Here is a 21,417-nt window from a genome sequence, read left to right on the forward strand (position 1 = left end):
AATTAGTAAAAGGAATTATGGTAATTCCAACAAAATGTGAACACAATATATATATATATATTTTTTTATTATTCTGTTTGAGGCCATTATTGGAAAAACTGTGAACATGTTACTGTTTGACAATCACTGCACTTAACATTTTTAGGAATGTGTGTTTACTAAAAATAAATAAACACCACCACCGTTTATACACACTTCTGCATACACCTGCAAATATGATCGCAATAAAAAGTGAAATAAGATTCTGCCCGTGTATGAAGACGAAATAAGAGATGAGAGATAAACATAAGAACAAATCCTTGCTGATGTCTAAATGCTGTAAAAACTGAGTGAGTGTATGTGTTGTAAATTATGGCTATAATTTTTCTTTTTCGCTTATCAGTCAGACTTTCTTCAAATGCATGCATAGGATTTACTACAACTAAACAGTATAGTGTGAACTACAACATTTTAGGAACATATTTTTGAATGTGCAAAAATTGTTTAATAAAAGTGTTTGTGTTTGAATGTTTAAAAGGAGTTACAGCTAAAATAATTAGGGAAAGTCATGTGCATTTTAACATGTTAAACTGACAGTCCTAAAAAAAATAATACAATATGCACAAGAATACAACGAAAGAGAACGGTTAAAAATAAATGAATAAATGTGAGCAAAACAAATCTCAAACTCACCACTTTCACATGAATATACTGTGTGCTTTTTAATTATGGCAAACACAAATAATAACATCCAAATAATAATTTTAAAAAAGAAAGTGCAAGATGATAATAACAGGACATGAGTTCACATTAGGATACATTCCAAGAGAAAATTGTATTTTACATATCAGAAACACATCTCGATATTTCCACCTTGCTGAGAGCCGGACTCTCCTACCCTTCAAAATAGGTGAATAGGTTCAAAATAGGATCCTGTCAAAATAGGTCCTACAATGTTTGTTAAATCCATGCCAGCCATATTTTCAAAGCCTAATTTACCCAGATATAGTAGATTATAATTTGACACTTTTCCACTGGGATACAGAATACAATCACATTCAGCGACGGGCCTCAATGACTGCTGTGCAGTGGTCATCTACAATACTTCACCCAGAACAACTTTTAACACTAAACATGTTTGAATGTCTTGCCAGTTAAGTCACTGTATGGGGAAAAAAAATATCACAGCATCAGCTCTTCAAAAACATTCTGTATCTGCTGCAGTTAAATGTGCAGGTACTTTTAACAGAATTTTTAGAAAATGTTTTTGTTAGTTAAAAAAATGCCTCGTTTTGCATCAACCAATTAATTTTTACTCAATATTTCAATTTAAAAATGTTTTCTGTTTTATAGTAGCACTTTAATATGCACACACATACATCTTGCTGTAATTCATTTCAAGTTTTGTGTTTGTCAAACATTATTAAAGTCTCCCTACTAGAAGCTCACTGCAATCCAGTGCAATGCCGCTCAGTATTCGGTGATGATGTATTGGCTTCCATTGCCCCTGAACTTTAGTTTTAAACTTTCAGTATAGATTACTGACCAAGGACCAATCACATTTCAACCTAACAGCTGATGTGAAATGTACAACATCATATTTTTAACATTAAGACAAAATTTGAACCAAAACACTGGAACAACCCATGCAGTAAGACTAGGAAAACACAACAAACCTCTCAGAACAAACAGCTCTTTACACACACACAACACACGCGCACACACTCTCATTTAAGGCCAAATTCGAAAGGTGATATAAACGGATAAACTAACAAAAAACATGATCTTCTAACAGCTCTACAGGGTGGATAGAGATGTTCAAGAACACTTATAACACAACATTATTTCATATCATTAAATACAATAAAACCAGAGAAGAAGAGACAAGTTCACTCCCTGATGTTCCCTGACATGGACAAAAACATGTTTCTTTTGGATTTGAGCGTTTGGTTGTACACAATTCTTTTCCATGTCAAGATTTGCACAAACAGTGTTCTCCTACTTGCAAGTCTCAGACAAAAATATAGCAAAAAATGCCATGAAACAAAGATCCTCCAACACAGATTGTGTATAGTGCTGAACTAAACCCAGAAAACAGGCACAGTCTATGACAAGAAAACCAGCTGTTAGAATTAGGATTCATTTTAACACACTTTATAGCAGTATGTATGTTTAAAAAGCACAAAAAGGCTCTATTAGAATAAATACCCATAATGCAGAGTGCATGGCAGTAGCAGATTAGATGGAAAGGGTAGTGCTAAAAAGAAGGATGGTGACTGGTCGCTTTATGAAAGCTATAAGTCTATCGTGTGAGGCTCAGAATAAAACGAGAGAACTTCAACATCAAATCAAAGCAAGTGGACAATTAGCATCTAAACTAAACTATTTTGAAACCGAACAGAACCCTGTTCCATAAGATCCATTTTAATACTTTTGAACTGACACCCAGCAAGCAGAACTAGAGGTAAAGCCGGTACCAGTGAGGGCGTTCACCATGTATTTAACCTAAAACACACTCCTGATTGGTTTACCTACTGAAAATTACACTTTATTTGGTCAAGAATTAATGCATCAAATACATACTGCATTTTTTACCTCTTGACTCCAGACGTTTAGGGGGCAGTGTTGTGTTCTACAGGGCTGTTTATGCCGACCCGTTCTGAGCACTACCATTTAGCTGCACTTTATCACACTCTATGCTCTAAGCAGTGAGTAGTATATAGCTTCTACTAGGGCACGATATGTAGTGCAGTATGCATTATTGTGTGCCGTATGTAAATGTTGTGCAAATATGAAGTACACGGCAGGTACCGCAATCACAATGTTATATGCAACTTGCATTATAGAGTCCAGAATGTAGAATGTAGTATGCCATTGTGTCATGTAGCAAGTAGTGTGGGATGTGTAGTATGCCATTTACTAGGGATTTGCAAATATTTGTATGCAGGTGCATTATAAATGCCAATTTAAGAACGGTTTGTAGAAGTTTGCACAAGAAATTGGATGTTAGGTTGTAACAGTTTGAACTAATATGTGTGTAGGGTTAAAAAACAAGCCTCTTATTAAAACAGTACTGATTGATAAGAGGGTGTGCAATTTCCGCCATAAACACAACAATGGCAGTCTAATCGCTATTGTAGGACTTGGGACATATTACTGTGTGGTATCTTTAGTACTGTATTCTGATTCCTATAGAAACTAGACTGCTAGCTACAGAAAATACAGTGTTATCCTGCTAACATGGTTTTTCAGTGTTAAACTTGCTGCTATTGGAACAACACGGTTCATCCAGATGCTATGGGAAATACATTAGCATCTGTGTGCATAAGGCTAAGTGTGTGAGCTAGGTGCAAAAAATAAAGCACGACACACTCTGAGAGGGAAAATGTCCAACAGTGCTTTCAGGCCACTAGGGGGCGCAATCTTAAATACCCACGGGCTCTAAATTTGCAGTCCCTCACTGGTTGGTAGCAGCCGTAGAGGAAAGATGTGGGCACAGCTAGTCAAACGTTTCCCACCTTCTTCGCAAATCCTCTACCTTCTTTTTGGGGGGCGTGGTCATTACAGTTGGTGTGGTTGCCATAGTAAGAAGGTCACTGAATGGGTCACGGGGTTCGTCTGTAGAGACTTGCGCAGGCTGGGCCAGAGTAGCAGGAGCAGGTGAGTCCAAGGGGGTTGAAAGAGAGCCGCTACTGCTGGAGGATGGAGGAACCCGTCCAACTGGCCACGCCCCTCCAGTTGGGGTCACACCCACAGTAGATGTTTGACCGAAAACAGAGAACGGGTGTGCAGAGATGGGAAAGTAGTTGGCACCTGGGGGAGGCATGTAGGCTGGGACAAAAGGGTTACCTGGGACAACAGGACTGTAGTGCCTTTGTGGCTGGTACTGGGGTGGTTGGGTAAAGGGGTTCAGTGATACTGGAGGGGGGAAGGCGGGCAGGTTTGGAGGGTTGGGTCGAGGAGGTATAGGGGGTTTAGTGAGGGATGGGGTGGCCACATTCTTCGTTGCTCCGCACAGAGGGTCCAACAAGCTGAGCAAGTCCTTTCCCTCATTTGACTCGTTGGACTTTAACAAGTCCACCTGAGTTTGTGATTGGGAGTGAGGAGACATGTTCAGTGCTTGCCGAAACTCTTGCCCTCCAGCGGACACTCCTCCCTCCTTTTCGCTGGCCTGTTTAACCCCGCGCATCAGGGTCACAGCGGGTGCCAGAACTGCACCCGGTTCAGGTGTTTTTCGACCTTGGGGACGAGGGATTGTGATACAAGCCCCTTCGGTCTTATCTGCATTGGGATTTGAACTCTCTCTGCTGGGTGGCCGTGCCTCCGGGGGTTCCAAGGGTGGGACGGAGAGAGGTCTCTCCCAGGAAGGTGACTCTTGGCCAAGCAACGTGGATGGGTCTTGTCTTTGGCTCCAGAGCTTGTTGTACGGATTGGTGGTTTTAAGACCAGGGAGTGTGCGTGTACGCTCACCAGAAGTAAGATCCATCCGCTAAAGAACAAACAATTAGAACAGGTTTTAAGATGGAAAAAGGCCATATACACTGATAAATTTGGTTGCCGTTTTGTACACCTCGAGTTTGGGTGCTTAAAGGAGTGACAACTGTTATCAACTCCTAAAAGAAGACAAAACGTTGCTATGGTTCTCACCATAAACCATTGTGAGTTTGGCAGAGTCTCCTGTATTTCCTACAAGTGGAACAATAATTTAGGGCAGTATTTCTCAAACCTGATTTATGCGTTCTCTCTGATTGGATGGGTATCAGATTGTGAAAAAATCAGGTGTAAATGCCCTCCAAATCGCTTTCAAGATGGATTTAAATCCAATAGCTCAAATCACTTCAGGAGGTGGTCTGGGCCGCATTCCAGATGAAACTGGACAAATGTAAATGCATCCAGTTGTTGAAACCACATTTGCAAATTTTACTCCTCCAAAAATATTAAAATAATAAACGTGTGTGAGCGTTTTATAGGTTATATGGCATGTTATAGTCACATATAACTGCGCTAATGCAACAGCATAACCGCGGATGAGTAGCTGAGTATCTCTTCAGCAAGCCGATGCTCAAATTTCCGCAAATGAAACTGCAAGGTGCAGATGCTCAACACACAGTTATCGTCATTAAAAGTAGTGAGACTAACTTATCTTTCCAGTGCTGATGCTGCACTCTCTCCTGTTGTGGTCTTTGATCTTGAAGTTAGCAGTTGATGAATAAAATAACATAAAATGCAGTGCATATCTGTTGCTTTTGTTGATGTGAAATCTGTTAAATTTGCATATAGCGCAGGAATTGAGGATCGGATTTGTATCCATTTTACGGAGACACATTTATATGGCCAAGAATAAATCAGTTTAATAAATCAGATAGCTATCCGATCAGAGAAAACACATTAAGTAACCAGGTGTAATCGAGCCCAAAGAGTTCAAAAATGTGTACTTTTGGTGTGCCTCCAGGAACAAAGTTGGGAAACACTAATTTACGGGATTCTCTTATGCATTAGATTGTGGCTGTCACTCCCAAAATTTTGCAGCATGATCTAACCTGGTAGTTGAAGTTGGCATGTTGTGGGTCTGCTCGAAGCTCCTCCAAACTTCTGGCGGAACTGAGTGTAGAGTGTGTGCTGTGAGAGGGTTTTGTGGTATTTGTGGTTTCTGTACATTCTGGCTCCCCCTGCTGACTACGGAAGGCATCCTGCAACAGGCTCAGGTCAGAGAACTTGTCTAGCACAGGGCTGGACGGAGCAGTGTTACCTTGGAAGCGCTCCCCAACCTCCTCACCTTCTTCCACAAGCTCTGCCTCTCTCAGAGACCTGTATGGCTGGGGCCTAAGTCACATAAACAAAAACACATTCGCACACATCCATGCCACAAAAACACACAAATAAGCACACGCACGCACAACACATGCACAAACAATTACAGACACACAATTATAATTTTCATGTTAGATGAAGAGCTGTTGAAATGGGCAGATTTGATCAACAAAACAATCAAAATCACTTTACATAAATAAGCAGTTGCATGCCTCAGGCTAAGACATCACATTCATTAAATCTCACCATGCAATAAAACTGATTTAAGCCAACATTAAAAACAAATCTAGCAGGCCACAGCTTAACCAAATACTATGGCATACAGTGGCCCCAAAAATACACTAGAGACACTTGAAAATGAGGTTGTCATTGCATTAGATAACAAATCGCCCTCTGGGCCTGATCCAGGACTAAACACTTTGCTGTTTTCTTGATTTCTTGAAATGTAGAGATAAGAGTTTGGACAAGAAGCTGTATGACATGCTCAGATATGAAAGGTTTGTTAGTTTTAAGTACTTTGTCATTGAAGACTAAACACGCTGGCCCATTCTGTATTATAAGCCTATGCACGAAGGTCAGCTAGAGGAACACTAGGAGAAGATTGGGGGGCCAAGCACCAAGCCCTGGGGTATCTCTATGTGTACAGTTGATACAATTTATGCTGACAAATTGGTTCTACGGTACTATGGATAAGTTCCACAACTAGAATGTGTTTTGAACAGTATCAGTATATTTAATGGTTTAACACTTGGTTTGATATTTTGTAAACTAATGCAGTGACATCTTTACATTTTTTAGTGTGTCCACTGTTCAAATACTTTTTGTGGGTTTAGTATGTAATAAAAATCCATCAAATATTCACTTTAAGACTAATGGACAATAGAAAAAATCAAGAATGAAAACCACTTGAACAGAGACCATTCAAAAGGAGCAGAAAGCAGGAAGTGTTCAGGAAAAGCAGCAATGGAGACGTCATCCTGAGACAGCTCATCACCCGATGAATCCTCACACAGAAACACTGTATAGTGACGGGTTGGACGCACGTAACTACAGCGTCAACACGCCCGCAAACAGAGATGCACAGCAGCAACAAAAAAAGAAAGCATAAACAAATTGGCAGGGACAAAGAGAGCCAAGTATCAGGTGTAACCACACACAAACATTACAAAAACGACCATCCCAATGTGAAAGAGAAAACACAAGAGTGAAGGAGAAAAAGAAAGAGTAAGTGAGACATGCAATCACACAATCAAGACCACAACATTTTTACTGTGCTGATTTGTATGTGATAGATATTTGAGGGATAATACATAGTCTAAAACTATTAAAAATATAAAACCAACAAAGACCATTTTTTACTGAAATAATTTAAATATTGAAAAAAGCTGAATTAAAAAATTTGGTTTTTTTGGCAACAAATTAAACAAGTTATGGTTAGTTTATGTAGGTATAATTACTAAAATTTCTAACTGAAATAAAACTGAAACTTTAAAATACACTGAAAATATTTAGAATTTTTTAAAGTTTTTTTTTTTAAATGGCAAAAGTACATAAAATCAGTAAACATTAAACTAAAATTAAAATGAAAACTTAAAAAGCTAAATCAAATTGTTAATTAAAAAAACTATAACAGTATACAAAAAAAAACAACAACAACTTGGTCTCAGCCACTATTGCAAAATAAAATGAGAACAGCACCCGGATGCAAAGCAGTGGTGTCTTCTATCAAACTTTGGCTTTAAGATTGGCTTAAATATTCTGCGAAACAGTTCATTACTACTGTAAACAATCTGCCTAACAACAAGAGAAACACTAATACAATAATACAGTATAACCTTTGTATACAACCCGAATTCCAGAAATGTTGGGAAGTTTTTTAACATATGTTTAAACTGAGAAATGTTTACAATTTTATGCACAAAATGAGCTCATTTCAAATTTGATGCCTGCTATAGGTCTCAAATGTTTACCATGTTTACCATGGTGTAACATCTCTTCTTTTCAAAACATCTCGGCATCGAGGTTATGAGTTTCTGGAGTTTTTGTGTTGGAATTTGGTCCCATTCTTGCCTAATATAGGTTTCCAGCTGCCGAAGAGTTTGTGGTCGTCTTTGACGTATTTTTTGTTCAATGATGCGCCAAATGTTCTCTATAGGTGCAGGCAGGCCAATTCAGCACCCGTACTCTTCTACTACGAAGCTATGCTGTTGTAATAGCTGCAATATGTGATTTTGCATTGTCCTGCTGAAATACACAAGGCCTTCTGGCTTTTGAATTAAATGCTGATAATATGCTGGAAGGTCTCCCTCCTCTTTAGCCCGGAGGACATGGCGTCCATGATTTCCAACAAGAATGTCAAATTTGGACTCGTCTGACCATAGAACACTTTTCCACTTTGAAACAGTCCGTTTTTAAATGAGGCTTGGCCCACAGGACACAATGGCGCTTCACATATGGACCATGTTCACATATGACTTCCTTTTTTATGATTTCCTTTTTGCATGATGGAGCTTTAGTTGGCATCTGCAGATGGCACAGCAAATTGTGTTTATCGACAGTGGTTTCTGGAAGTATTCCTGGGCCCATTTAGTAATGTCAATGACAGAATCATGCCGATGAGTGATGCAGTGTCATCTGACGGCCTGAAGACCACGGGCATCCAACAAAGGTATTCTGCCTTGTCATTTACGCACAGAGATTTCTCCATTTTCTCTTAATCTTTTGATGATGTTATGCAATGTAGATGATGAGATTTGCAAAACCTTTGCGATTTGACGTTGAGGAACGTTGTTTTTAAAGTATTCCACAATCTTTTTATGCACTCTTTCACAGATTGGAGCCTCTGTCCATCTTTACTTCTGAGAGACTCTGCCTCTCTAAGACATCCCTTTTATAGCTAACCATGTTACAGGCATGATATCAATTAATTTAATTAGTTGCTAGATGTTCTCCCAGCTGAATCTTTTAAAAATGTCTTGCTTTTTCAGACCTTTGTTGCCCCCGTGCCAACTTTTTTGAGGCCTGTAGCAGGCATCAAATTTGAAATTAGCTCATTTAGTGGATAAAAGTGTAAATTTCTCTGTTTAAACATTTCTTATGTTCTCTATGTTCTATTGTGAATAAAATTTTGGCTCAGGTGATTTGAAAGTCTTTTAGTTTTCATTTTATTCAAATTTAAAAAACATCCCAACATTTCCAGAATTCGGGTTGTATTACCAATCTGCAAATTAAGTTACTTTTACCTGAACAATTTAGCCAACGTGCATAGCTATAAATAAGCATGTCATCTTCTATTTTACGTTCACTCATCCAGATCTTTGTGTATCTATCTGTTCACAATTCTTCTGAATGGACAAGTATAAAGTTTAACTGGTATTGAATAATAAAATCTGACCAAAGCCGTGAATGCAAAGTAAAATGCTCCCTAGATAGAAACACAAAGAACATTGTCTATTTGTTTGTGTTTTGCATTTGCATGTGAGAAATGTTAATTGTTTGTTTCTTACTGTTCAGGGCTTCCTTCTATGCCAATGTTACTGCGTGGTCTCTTTGGCACCAGAGGCCGAGGCGGTCGAGCCTGCAAACACACGCAAACACAGGTTTTTTAAACAGTATACTAATGTCTTAAGTTCTGGATTTGTTAAATCCTTGTAGATGTCACTGCAGTCACTGTTAGGTCAGAAGTCAATTGTCCCTTTTAGACAGCAAGGATAAGAGGTCAAGATCCTGTCAAATGTAAACGGAAATGCGGGATCCAAGACCGGAAGTGTGACAGACAGAATAAAGCACCCTTTAAACCGAAGGAAAAAAGTTTGTGCGGTAGAAACGTAAGTGCACACACACATGACAAACTCATTCATGTGTGTGAGTGAGCATTATTCTGTAGAAAAATAACTGATGTTAGATCACACAGGTATGTAAATACACACACACACACACACATACATGCACACAAACAGTATCCTGTCAGAGCACACACATATAACACACTCCAGTGCAGCAGCCAGGGCAGAGGGGAATATTTGAGCTCAGGGTGACAGGTCAGAGGTCAGGGATGAGAGTGCTGTACTCACTGGTCGTGTGCTGCGCTGTAGTTTGGAGGGATGGGGGGGAGGGGGACGTTGTGGCCGAGGGGGCCGTGGGGAACGTGACTGCTCAGTCTGCTCCAAACATACACACACACACTTACTTTTATCTGTGAAAATATGACTTCTTTCGCACTTTCTAAAATGTAACAGTTTAACACAAGGACCGAATCCTAACTACTATGTCCAAACTTTCCATTTAACATACATCTGAAATAGGCATGTGGCGATATCAAAGCTTCATATCACGATAATTGCTGAAGCTTTTATCAGATATTGAAATACGTTACATTAAAAACAGGTTGAAAAAGATGAGAAAACTTTACTGCTAGCCTCTTAATTACAAATTTAACAGCTTTTTCAAATAACAAAAATAACTTGCCATTAAATACAATAAAACAATAGAGAATAAAAATGTAAAAAGTAAACAACTGTTTCAAACTGATTAAGGTACAAAAGAGCACAACTATGAAAAATTACAATAAAGAAACAAAACATTTTCAACTAATATCATGACATCTTTTCTAGGCTGGTCTTTAGCCCATATTAAAATATGAAAATGTTTGAGTGTAAACAAATGTTTAAAAATAAATATTAAGTATTTATTGTTGACAAACACCATAGCGAATACAAAAATATGAATAGCTATAACATGTAAATACTCTTTGTTTGTCTTTCTTCTCCATGTCAGAGTTGCACATCGCAGTGTTCTAAATTTTATCCAGTTTATGGACAAGAAGCTAATGTACGTTTCAAAATTTTGAACAATTCGAGTAATAAGTCACCTATAATTATTACGTTATTTTGAAGTTGCCACGATAATAATACCGTACATGTCCATTACAGTGATATACTATATCATTTGAAAAAAAATAATTGACACTATATTAATGCTCTTTGCCGAAACTTTGTAATTTCCAAATCCAAAGTTATAATTCCCCACACCCACCTGTCCAAAATGAACTGTAATTGGACGTCTCTGGTCCCAGGTGAGGGAGTCTTTGCTGTGTGTGGAGGGTAGGTGGGTGGAGCTAGGCTCTTCTGAGTAACCATTCTCTGTAAGCTCCTGCAAGTCAATACACAGTCTCTTGCACATTATTAAAAAATGCATGTACATACAGTATGCAAAAATGACGAATAATTGTGTTTTTGTGTGTATGTGCGCGTGATTGTGTGAGCACCTTTTGTTTGAGTCGACTCTTTACTTCTTTGATGCCCATCTTGGCATGGTCTTTGGCCTGTAGAGAAACCATGAGGAGATCCCTTAAATAGGCAGCACAGAGAAATGTATCATAGAAAAAGAGAAAACAACTGAAGAAACTCTCTCACAGACAAAACAAGAGTTCACACACAGAACTGAAAAAGAAAGTGTTATGGATACATACAAATTTGTAAACGGTCTTCATTGCAGGATTTGCCTTTGTCTTCACTGTGTTTAAGATGGCCCCACTGCCCTTCTGTATGTCAAAGGTGAAAAAAACATCATCAGACAGAGGGGAAAAAGCTCATAAGCAAATACACAAAGAATCAGTGCAAATCAGCCTCTCCAGCACACATTAAAAAAAGAAAAGAAATTTCACCTTCACTGTGAAAAGCCACTGATGATATGTCCTATCACTGCCTGTAACACAAATATTAAACAATCACAGAGAAGAGTGAACATAAAAACGGTAATAACACAAAATTACATGAAATTATAAGCTTTAAAGTAAATATAGACAAATTAAAAGTCTCTTACCAGCATATTCTCCCATATCGATCTCCTCCTCAAACTGATCGCTGAACCCTTCACCGGAGTTCAACAGCTCCAGACGCCCATCTATAAACTGCAGACACACACATTAAAGCAATTATATCTATGTAGGTTTCACATGAGAGGGACTACTGTGATGCTTTATAAAATAAACATGTGATTTTCAATGTAAAATTAGCTAAACAAGAGGTTAGCCAAAGTTGACCAAAGCTCTGTGTCTGATTCTAAAATTGCTATGTAAAGCAGCATTATTCATATAACATTTTTATATAGCTATTTTGTTTCCATTTCCATTTTCATTTTAGTTTAAGTTTTAGTAATTTGGTTATGTGCTTCTGCCATTTTTATTTATTTTTTTAATAATTCAATTATTTCTATATTTTAGTCATTTTAGTACTTCAACTTGAACCTATTCCAGTTTCAGTAATTCAGTTTAAGTTTTTAATGTAATATTTGTTTTATTTCACCTTTTTTTTTTATTACCAAAAATTATTTTTAATAGTTTTAGTTAACAATAACAACACTGAAGTCTGATGTTGCTAATCACGGTGCTGATATAACATTAAAACAATTTGGAAGTGCCTTAATATGCATGAAAATACTGTAAACACTGGTAAAAAGAAAACAGCTGCTGTTTTATAAAACAAATGATAAACTTATAAGTGTATAGACTAAAAGAAGGAATATTTATTTGAAGCTGTATTTATAATTAGCTTTATATAAAACAATAAAAATATATTGTATGCTCTCATTTAGATAATTAAATGTTTGTGTAATACCTGTTTAAAGAACTGTAGCTGTATAGCGTTCAGTAGAAACGGTCTCATTGTGCTGGATCGGTGTGTGACAAACGTTTCCTCGCTGAACGTAATTGGCTCCTCCTGAACATATGAGAAGTCAAAAACATGTCAACCAGAGCATTTCTATTTACAAAGCCACATTGACTGTCCACTAGGGGACACTGTCTCACAGTCATCCTGCATATTCTTGCATGTTCAGCTTAACAAATACTTCATCAAATGCTCACAGCCAACATTTATGAGTCTGAACTTCATTCAAAACCATAAGCACATCAATACTTCAAACTCTCTCTCACCGGTTCAATGTGTAGCGCGTTCCTGTAACTGCCAAACAAAGCTGCTTGTGCCTTCAGAAACGCTCTGGCAACTCCATCTCCTGTCGTCGAGGAAACTTTCCTTAGGCGGTTCTTTAAAGATGAAATCTACAACACACACTTATATCACTTGCTGCAACCATCATAAATATATTTCCATATCAGATCATCAATGGTATATCAAAATCAACACTACGCCCAAAATACATCAGACTTTTTCGGAAATCTGAGCAGGTCGTGTTTATGCTTATTTACTCACCACATCATTAGGAAGGCTTTGCAGGTCATCAAACGGCGTTTCAAGAGTGTTTGTGTCTACATTGAGAAGTACCACATCATCTAAAGCCATGCCTCGCACCTTCTGTTACAACAACACACACAAACACAGACACACACAAAACATTCTAAATACAGCCTAGAAATCTGCTACATTAAAACGAGCAACTCAATACAACAGCACTGTGATTTAAATATGAATATGCAACACAGAAAAATATGAATATGCAGGCAAAGTAAAATAAAAGAAAGCAATCAGTCACCTCCATAAGACTGGAATGCACTCCGATGAGGTATGGCATTGGAGCGCTAACAAAAAATAACAAAAGTTCAGAACAGTTTCTGCCTTTTAAAATTTATTTAATATATGATTACATTGCATATACACAGTACCTTCTCAAAAGTTTCGAAATATTATGATTTTTAAATATTTTTAATGAAGCCTCTTATGCTGAGCAAGGCTGCATTTATTCGATAAAAATACAGTAAAAACAGTAATGTTGTGAGATATTACAATATGAAATCTATTTGAAAATATTTTAAAAACATAAGTTAATGATAATATTTCATTTATATTTATATGATTTAAGGCCATATCAACAGTATTTACATTTTTAAAAACAATTATGATTCCAATATAATTTTAATACATTGTTTACAATCATTTAAAAATTATGTCTTAAAAAAACAACATACAAAAATACATGCAAAGTACAAAACATATGCTTAAAATAATAATAATACCGGTAATAATAACAATTATATAGAATCTTTCAATTTAATGTATGATTAAAATTCAAAAATTATAAACAGAGAACCCTTTTTAAAACTGTCATTAATATACTTTCTGAATAAAAAAAAAAGTCTAATATAATTTAAAATGGAAATTTTATTAGAAGACAAAATCAAGAAATTCTTACATAAACTGGTTTCTCTTGCCTTTTCAATAAATTTGAATGAGTAATCCCCAAGAGACAGAGATCTTAAAATATATATTTCTACATTTATTTATTTTTTTATAAATTGAATAAAACCCTTTGTAAATATATTAAATCCTCCTAAATGTCCCAAATAATGGCTATTTTATAATATAAAAATTAGGGTCAAATAATTACCTACTTAATTTTAAAACAATAAAAATATGACGTTCGTGTGTGTGCGTGTGTGTGTGTGTGTGTGTGTGTGTGTGTACTCACCAGCAATAGTCTATTAAGTGCTGTGGCAGGACTGGAATGTAAACATGCTGCCAGTACATGGGATACAACATGGCTGCTGCGCCATGAACACATGCGGTTAACTGAGAAGGAGAATAAGGTTTATTAATACCTCTAAAATTAGCAAAGAAACAACCAACAATAGAGAGAGAGATAACGGTAGAGATGTTGCTCACAGTGCTCAGCTTGCTGCAGCTAATGAGGATTCGTCTTTCGTACAGCATGCTAGCGTACAGATGCAGCATGTTATTCATATCCACTGCTACGAAATACTCTGTCAGATTTCTCTGCAAATACATAAAAATAAATCATATATCCTTTTTTTTTTAATGAGAATCAATGTGTTATATGGATTGATGGATTACATTGAATTTACCTAGGTAAATTTGACCATTTTCACAGTCGTTTTAAACGTGTATTTCCAAACATCCTTAGTTAAAATTATAACTAGTCCCAACCAAATAGTTAATATGTATAAATCTGTAATTTCTACATTGTGACTAACAGGGTCAATGTAATAAGTCAGACTTACATTTTCAGGTATACTGGGTAATTCGCTAGGATCAGGCACTGTGAAAAACAAATGCTAGAGAGAGAGAGAAATACAATTAGCTTTATACAATAAATTGATTGTAATATGAACATCTTGTCTAAAAAAGTATTGTGTATGTTACTGCATATTACCACACTCAAATGCACAGGCACTCCAGGATCAGGGATGTTTAACGTGTGTAGAGACTCTAACAACTCTCTCCTGTCCTGTAACACAAATACACATAAATGAAAACAGCAAGTTTCACATACAAATGTTTCACTATATATATTATAAGATGTTAAATCACTTTAATCAAAGCCATATATGCATTATAAATAGTGCGGTCAAATGACTAATCGCATCCAAAATAAAAGTTTTTGTTTACATAATATGTGTGTGTGTACTGTGTATATTTATTATGTATATATAAAGACACACACATACAGCATGTATTTTGAAAATATTTACCTGCATTTGCATGTATATATTTATATTCATACGTAAAATATTTTTCTTAAATATATACATGCATGTGTATGTATTTATATATACATAATAAATATACACAGTACACACACATATATTATGTAAACAAAAACTTTTATTTTGGATGCGATTAATTGCAATTAATTGTTTGACAGCACTACTTATAAATGTCTTTTCTTTCACTTTTGATTAAATGAATGTTTTTTTTTTTAAATACTGTCCAAACCTTATGAACAGTAGTTTAAACCTGAAGAATACTAATTGTGTATAAGGGAAAATGGTAGATTTTAGACCCATCCTTATTTACTTGCCTTTACTAAAAATAATGTCTTTCTACAAAATGTAAAAAGCTATATTTCAGGGTCAGGTTGAAGTTTCTCAAGGCAATTGTAATTTTCAAATTAATGTAAAGTATGAAATCAGCAAGAAATCCTCTTTTACGCAGCTAATTGAATGTGTATGTGTACATCTGCGTGTATAAGACCCAGCGACATAGGAGTGTTGTTGTTATGTGCACCACTGACCTGTGCTTTGCTTGTATAGTCTGCCAGGATATTCAGCAGCTTGTAAAACACCTCAAACCAGGGTAAGTAGCTGAACAGAGACAGTTAACTACAATTAGATTAAGCTGATTTGAAGTGGATAATGAAAACAGGCCAATTTAAGTTCAAATTTAAACTTGTACTCTTAAACCCAACAGTTTGTACCTGAGGATGCAGTGGCAGCTGTGAGCTCCCGATGAGAGCCGACAGAAACCAAAGCGCTGTTTGCTCTCGATATCCGTCAGAACAAATGTGAAGTTCTGCCCCACCTGGCCCACTGCCATACTGGAAGACAGGACAGGGTCAAAAACAAAATTTTGGTCAGAACATATAAATTCAAGGTTCAAGAGGTGCTGGATTCAAATTAAATGATGGCACTCAGAAGAGAACAAAAGAAAATGAATCGAGCTGGGTGGTGACACTATTGTTTTTTGTAGAGCTGCTTCACAGCTGAGTTGTGTATAATTGACAAATTTTGTGACTGAACTGAATCAAGCTGAATAACAACACTAGACGGTAGTAGAGTCAAAACCAGTAGTTGCTTAGCTGGATTGAACTTCCAAGCAGCCAATAAAAACATGATAATCCACATGACTCCAGTCCATCAATTAATGTCTTGTGAAAGAGTAAAGCTGAATGTCTGTGACAAACAAATCCATCGTTAACATATTTTTAACTTCAAACTTCCAGCTAAAATACAAGTCCTCTATCCATAATATTGCTTTCTCCAGTGAAAAAGTCATCTTGGCAGAATCAAGAGAGAAATATGCACAGATCAAGCACTGTTTATAAGCCAAAACAAATATGTCGGTGGATTTTGATATGAGAGGACAAAAGGATCCTTTTTGTTTTTGTTATACTGGAGGAAGTGTTACTATGGATTACTGAGCAAACACACAGCTCTTTGCTTCACAAGATGATAAATGATGGACTGCGGTCATATAGATTACTTGTGGATTATTGTGATGTTTTTTATCAGCTGTTTGGACTCTCATTCTGACGGCACCCATTCACTGCAGAAGATCCATTGGTGAGCAAGTGATATAATGCCAAATTTCCCTAAATCTGTTCTGATGAGGAAACAATGTCATTTCAAACAAAATTTCCATTTTAGGGTGAACTATTCCCTGTGTAAATAAAGGTGAGTTGATTTGATTAAAGATTGTAATATTACCTGTCCATATTGAAGGGGAAACAAAACTTTGGGATAGTCTGTAGCGTTTCCTGAAAACAGATTGTGAGAAAGAAAGAATTCATACACTGAAACATAATCATTAGCTTCATTCACACAAAAGACCACCGTGTACAGATCAAACTGTGTGTGCGTGAGGGACTATGCTGTTGCTCTGGTACCCCTCCATATGGACTTGAGCCCCCAGGGGTGCTTGTACATGAGTGAGTGCGTGTGTGTGTGTGTGTTTTCCTGCCCTCATCTGTGTCAGGAGTAAGGGATTATCCCTAACAATAGCATGACAGAGGAGAGGGAGGGGACACAGCCCAGATTACAGAGCTTCACCGCTGGGTACGACACCAAGAATGCCTTCTGGGACCACTGGACCCAGCTATCAGGGTGACTAAAGCTGTGTCTGTGTGTGTGTGCTGAGAGAGTGTGTGAAGCTGCAATCAACAGGTATATAGAGTAGACAGGTACACACATATTTTCCAGGAGAATTACACCTGCTTCAGTAGGTGAAGTTTAAAAACAGTCACCTTGTTCGCTCCCCATTTCCTATTTAATGCATTATAGCTTCCTTAATTCCTGACATTTTTATTTAGCTATTTTTATTATTTAGTCATCAAAAAAAAAATCGATGCTGCTCTTTCTATTCATCAAAGAATAGCTGTTTCCACAAAAATATTAAGCTGAATTAAACTGAACTATTATTGACAATAATTATAAAAAATGTTTCTCGAGCAAGTTATCACCTGTGGAAAACAAATTTGTCTTCTCTAGTAAATGTTATTAATGTCTTTATTACTGATTTATGGACATATGGATTGGAAATATAAAACATCAAATAGTTGCTGGTAATTAATTTCAGAGGCACACAATATTTACATCAGCATACATATTTGCTCGCTACTTCCCCATTTGTCATTCACTGTATAGTTGAACAAATGTTTTGGTTTCCAAAGAAGCCAGAGTCAGAATCTTTTGGTTAAAACTCCACAAAGAGGGTGCTTGGTACCACAGACCCCTCAGAAAATGACACACGCTCTCCTGTGGTTAAACTCCATCTGTCAGAACAGGTGCTCACTGCATTATCACTGAGGTGAACAACAATTACCAAATCCCCACCCCAACATCCCCAGAGATAGACAAAGTGCAAATAATGAAGTGCAAACCTGGTTAGCGTATGTGTCGGGGAAACTCCTTCGTACCTCTGGTCCTGAAAACAACCCAGAAATCATGTTATTAACATTATTATAAACAAACACACAGATAGAAAAAGCTTTTGTATATACGTTTGGTCTCCCCACATGTTGCCAGTCCACTTAATCACCATTATCAGACAGTTTTAGCTGAAGAACACAAAACCATTGTTTCTTTTGTTTTATGTGCAACAATGAACCACACACAATAAGATCAAGAACATGTACAGTGTATAGAAAGTAAAAGGCATCAGCTTTGATTTCATCAAGATTTTATCATGCTTTGGGCCATTTTATGCATCTCTGAGTACCATGCATGTTATTATCAGATTCCAACTTTCGAAACAAACCATGCACAGCGAGAGCAGGTAAAAATAAACAGCTTTACTTTATCTCACATTTTCACTGTCAAATACATTCAATGGGGGTTCAGATATTGATGCTACAGTCCCTCTGAAAAGGTTTCCTCTTTCGTTCAGTGGGATATGAGGCTCTATGGATGTGTGAACACTGTGGGAGAGTTTGTCTCAGGAGAACAGACCCAAGACGCTTCGCTCCTGCTGCCATCAAACCACACAGTCACCAAGCAACATTTGCCTAGGGGTCTGCATGGGGAAATTCACACAGCTCTAGTACATACACTAGTATTAAAAGGTTTAGGGTTAGTTAAGATTGTCTTTTTATAGAAATTAATACTTTTATTCAGCAAGAACGCTGGTCAAAGGTGACAATAAAAACATTCATAATATTTATTTCAAATAAATGCAGTTTTTTTTTACTTACTATTCATCAAACAGAAAGGTACTGTATTTCCTCAGAAATATCAAGCACAAACTGTTTTCAACTGATAATAATAAGAAATGTTTCTTGAGCATATTAGCATATCTTCAAATCAGCATATTAGAATGTTTTCTGAAAGATGATGTGACACTGAAGACTGAAGTAATGAAGCTGAAAATTCAGCTTTGCATCACTGGAATAAATTACATTTTAAAACATTAAAATAGAAAGCAGTTCCTTAAAATAATATTTGTATTATTTACTGTATTTTTGATCAAATAATGTAGCCTTAGTTAGCATAAAAGACTTATTTAGAAAACATTAAAAAATCTAACTTTCTCCAACCTTATGAATGCAGTATATATTGTTTACTGCTGCTAATTGTCTCAAACAAACCTCTTGAACCTCTTGCAAAGATTTTAATGAAATAAAAATTAAAATTTTGTGACCGGTACTTCGTCAGAAGTGTTCACCATAGCAGTCTGGTCCCTAGTAAACATGTTTTCTGGTAGAGTGATAATACACTAGCCTTTGTTCATTTAAGTGCACTCAATCAGCCTCTGACCACATTTCTCATCACAAACCAGGAAATGTAAAGAGTTAAACACTTAGTTCACTTAAATATATTTATATTTCAATATATAGGGTTCTCTTCCCTACTCGAAAAGACTGAGAAAAGGAAACAGAATTCTAATTAAACAGAACTACAATGGATAACTGCATTCTGAGGAAGTATGTGTGGGCGACATGCATATTTTTAGAAGTAGATTTCTGAAACATTAACCTATTGTTAGAGAGAGAGGACTAACCAGAGCCAGCCGTCCCAGAATGCACCACCTCCATGTACACCTCAAAGGGTGACCCAGGGCTCTCCCTGAAACAGAAATAACACAGGGTCAAGGGTCAGAGGTCACATAAATACACTCTAAAGAATGTGACTACCAAGAAAGACAACAGAAAAATTTAGTATAGTTTAGTATTCTATGTATGAATTTTTAAGTTGATTTTTTTAAAACACCGGCTCTGGTACATGTTGGTGGAACCGTGGTAAATGTGAGCGTGCAAAACATATGCCTTGTGCAAAAATAACGTCCAGTCATAAGGTCAGGCTACCACATGAAAAATGGAACTAAATTGCTCTTCTCGTATAGCTAAAGGACCATGATCTGATGTGAGGTCAAAGGTGAGATGAATATGGTCACATTCCCCACATTACAGTTAGTAGGCTTTTCTACTGTAGTGAAAATAAGATCCTATTTGACTACCAAAACAGAAACAACAAGATAATCTTTTCAGCTATTTAAAAACTGAAAGTTAGCCTAAGAGTCACCTAAGAATAAAACACTGACTAACAGCTTTTGCAAGTACTTTACAAGTATTGCAAAAACCAATGTGTGAAATTATTTTAATTAAAATTTGGTCAGAATATGGAGTCAGTACAACAGACATAAATCCATAAAGATACTATTAAAGTAAAGATAATATTTCAGCTAAATATAACCTGAATCTGTTCTAGAAGTGATATGAGAGTTCATGATATCAACTATAAACAGAAAGATCAACAAACTTCGCACACTAAATGAATGTCTCATACATCATGTGGCTGTACAAGTTAAGCATGTACTAAGCTTTTTAGTGAGGGGAAATGTGTTTATCTGTCCTTCAGGCTGTTTCCAAAACGGTCTTATAATTTGGCCGATTTTAAACCCTGAAGACACTGTGACTACAGCAAGGCACTGACTGGCCTCAATCATGTCTTATTCAAGTGCATTCAATTACCAAAGTATATGTGTCACTGAGCTGGAAACACTGTATAGACTCCAAATCCTCCATATAAATACACGTTTCTGCTTTCTTTCACGTAGATATACATTTGTTTGATCATGTTGTGATGATTGTTTCTTAACAACATAAAGTAACAAATGCATTCCTGTAGAGCATGTAAACATGGACTTCGTGCGTCTCCACATATAAGACAGTACTGTACAAATACACAAGCCTCCAGGTAATATAATACATCAAAACATACTAAGGTACTACGTTAATTATGCAAATAACTAAATAAAAACCTAAATCCCCAAAGCACAGTCTCTCTCTGTCGCAACAAGTCTAAACAGGCCTTTTAGGGAGGTCAAAACTCGCATTTATAACAACACTGTATGTGATACAAAAGAGGATAGAGACATTGACGCTTACTTGATACGAGAGCCCATTTTATCCTTTATTTAAATCCAATCCGTTCCTCAGAATAATGTGACAATAACCCGCTGTCGGAGTTATATTTCCCGTTATCCCCGTCACATACTGCACAGGAACGCCATGGTGTCCACGCGCGGATCACGGTAGTACGGCCCGAGGGAATTATGGGAGTTGAAGTTTTTTCGGCGTGTCTGCGGCTGTCGATCGATGCAACACCGAACTACATTTCCCACATAGCGAAAAAGCCGTGAGTCGCCTGACACAGAAGGG

General features: G+C 36.8%; 1 protein-coding gene across 3 annotated transcripts; it reads right to left on the reverse strand.

The window, feature by feature from the left end:
- Positions 1 to 378: 378 nt before the first annotated feature.
- LOC306856387 (DENN domain-containing protein 1A-like) lies at positions 379 to 21,302 on the reverse strand. Of its 3 annotated transcripts, XM_079395655.1 has the most exons (24): positions 21,145 to 21,302; positions 19,758 to 19,822; positions 18,142 to 18,185; positions 16,970 to 17,019; positions 15,961 to 16,080; positions 15,778 to 15,847; positions 14,917 to 14,991; positions 14,765 to 14,818; positions 14,409 to 14,519; positions 14,215 to 14,315; positions 13,282 to 13,327; positions 13,002 to 13,103; positions 12,725 to 12,850; positions 12,408 to 12,509; positions 11,614 to 11,701; positions 11,456 to 11,496; positions 11,261 to 11,332; positions 11,057 to 11,113; positions 10,825 to 10,941; positions 9,864 to 9,950; positions 9,297 to 9,367; positions 6,709 to 6,837; positions 5,520 to 5,802; positions 379 to 4,468 (listed from the first exon to the last, which is right to left on the reverse strand). In XM_079395655.1, the coding sequence occupies exons 1-24, from the start codon at positions 21,159 to 21,161 to the stop codon at positions 3,479 to 3,481; spliced, it is 3,018 nt and encodes a 1,005-aa protein (XP_079251781.1). In that variant the 5' UTR covers positions 21,162 to 21,302; the 3' UTR covers positions 379 to 3,478. The 3 variants fall into 3 exon arrangements, with proteins under 3 accessions (XP_079251781.1, XP_079251779.1, XP_079251780.1); XM_079395653.1 differs by lacking the exon at positions 9,864 to 9,950; XM_079395654.1 differs by lacking the exons at positions 6,709 to 6,837; positions 9,864 to 9,950.
- Between the last annotated feature and the right edge of the window lie 115 nt (positions 21,303 to 21,417).

This window comes from Barbus barbus, assembly GCF_936440315.1.
Source record: "Barbus barbus genome assembly, chromosome: 36".
Lineage (NCBI taxonomy): Eukaryota > Metazoa > Chordata > Actinopteri > Cypriniformes > Cyprinidae > Barbus > Barbus barbus.

Coding starts and splice junctions, on each gene's coding strand:
- LOC306856387 (XM_079395655.1), bottom strand. Junction 14,819..14,916: donor TGCCTGTGCATTTGAGTGTG/GTAATATGCAGT, acceptor CTCTCTCTCTAG/CATTTGTTTTTCACAGTGCC. Junction 13,328..14,214: donor CACTTAATAGACTATTGCTG/GTGAGTACACAC, acceptor ATTTTTTGTTAG/CGCTCCAATGCCATACCTCA.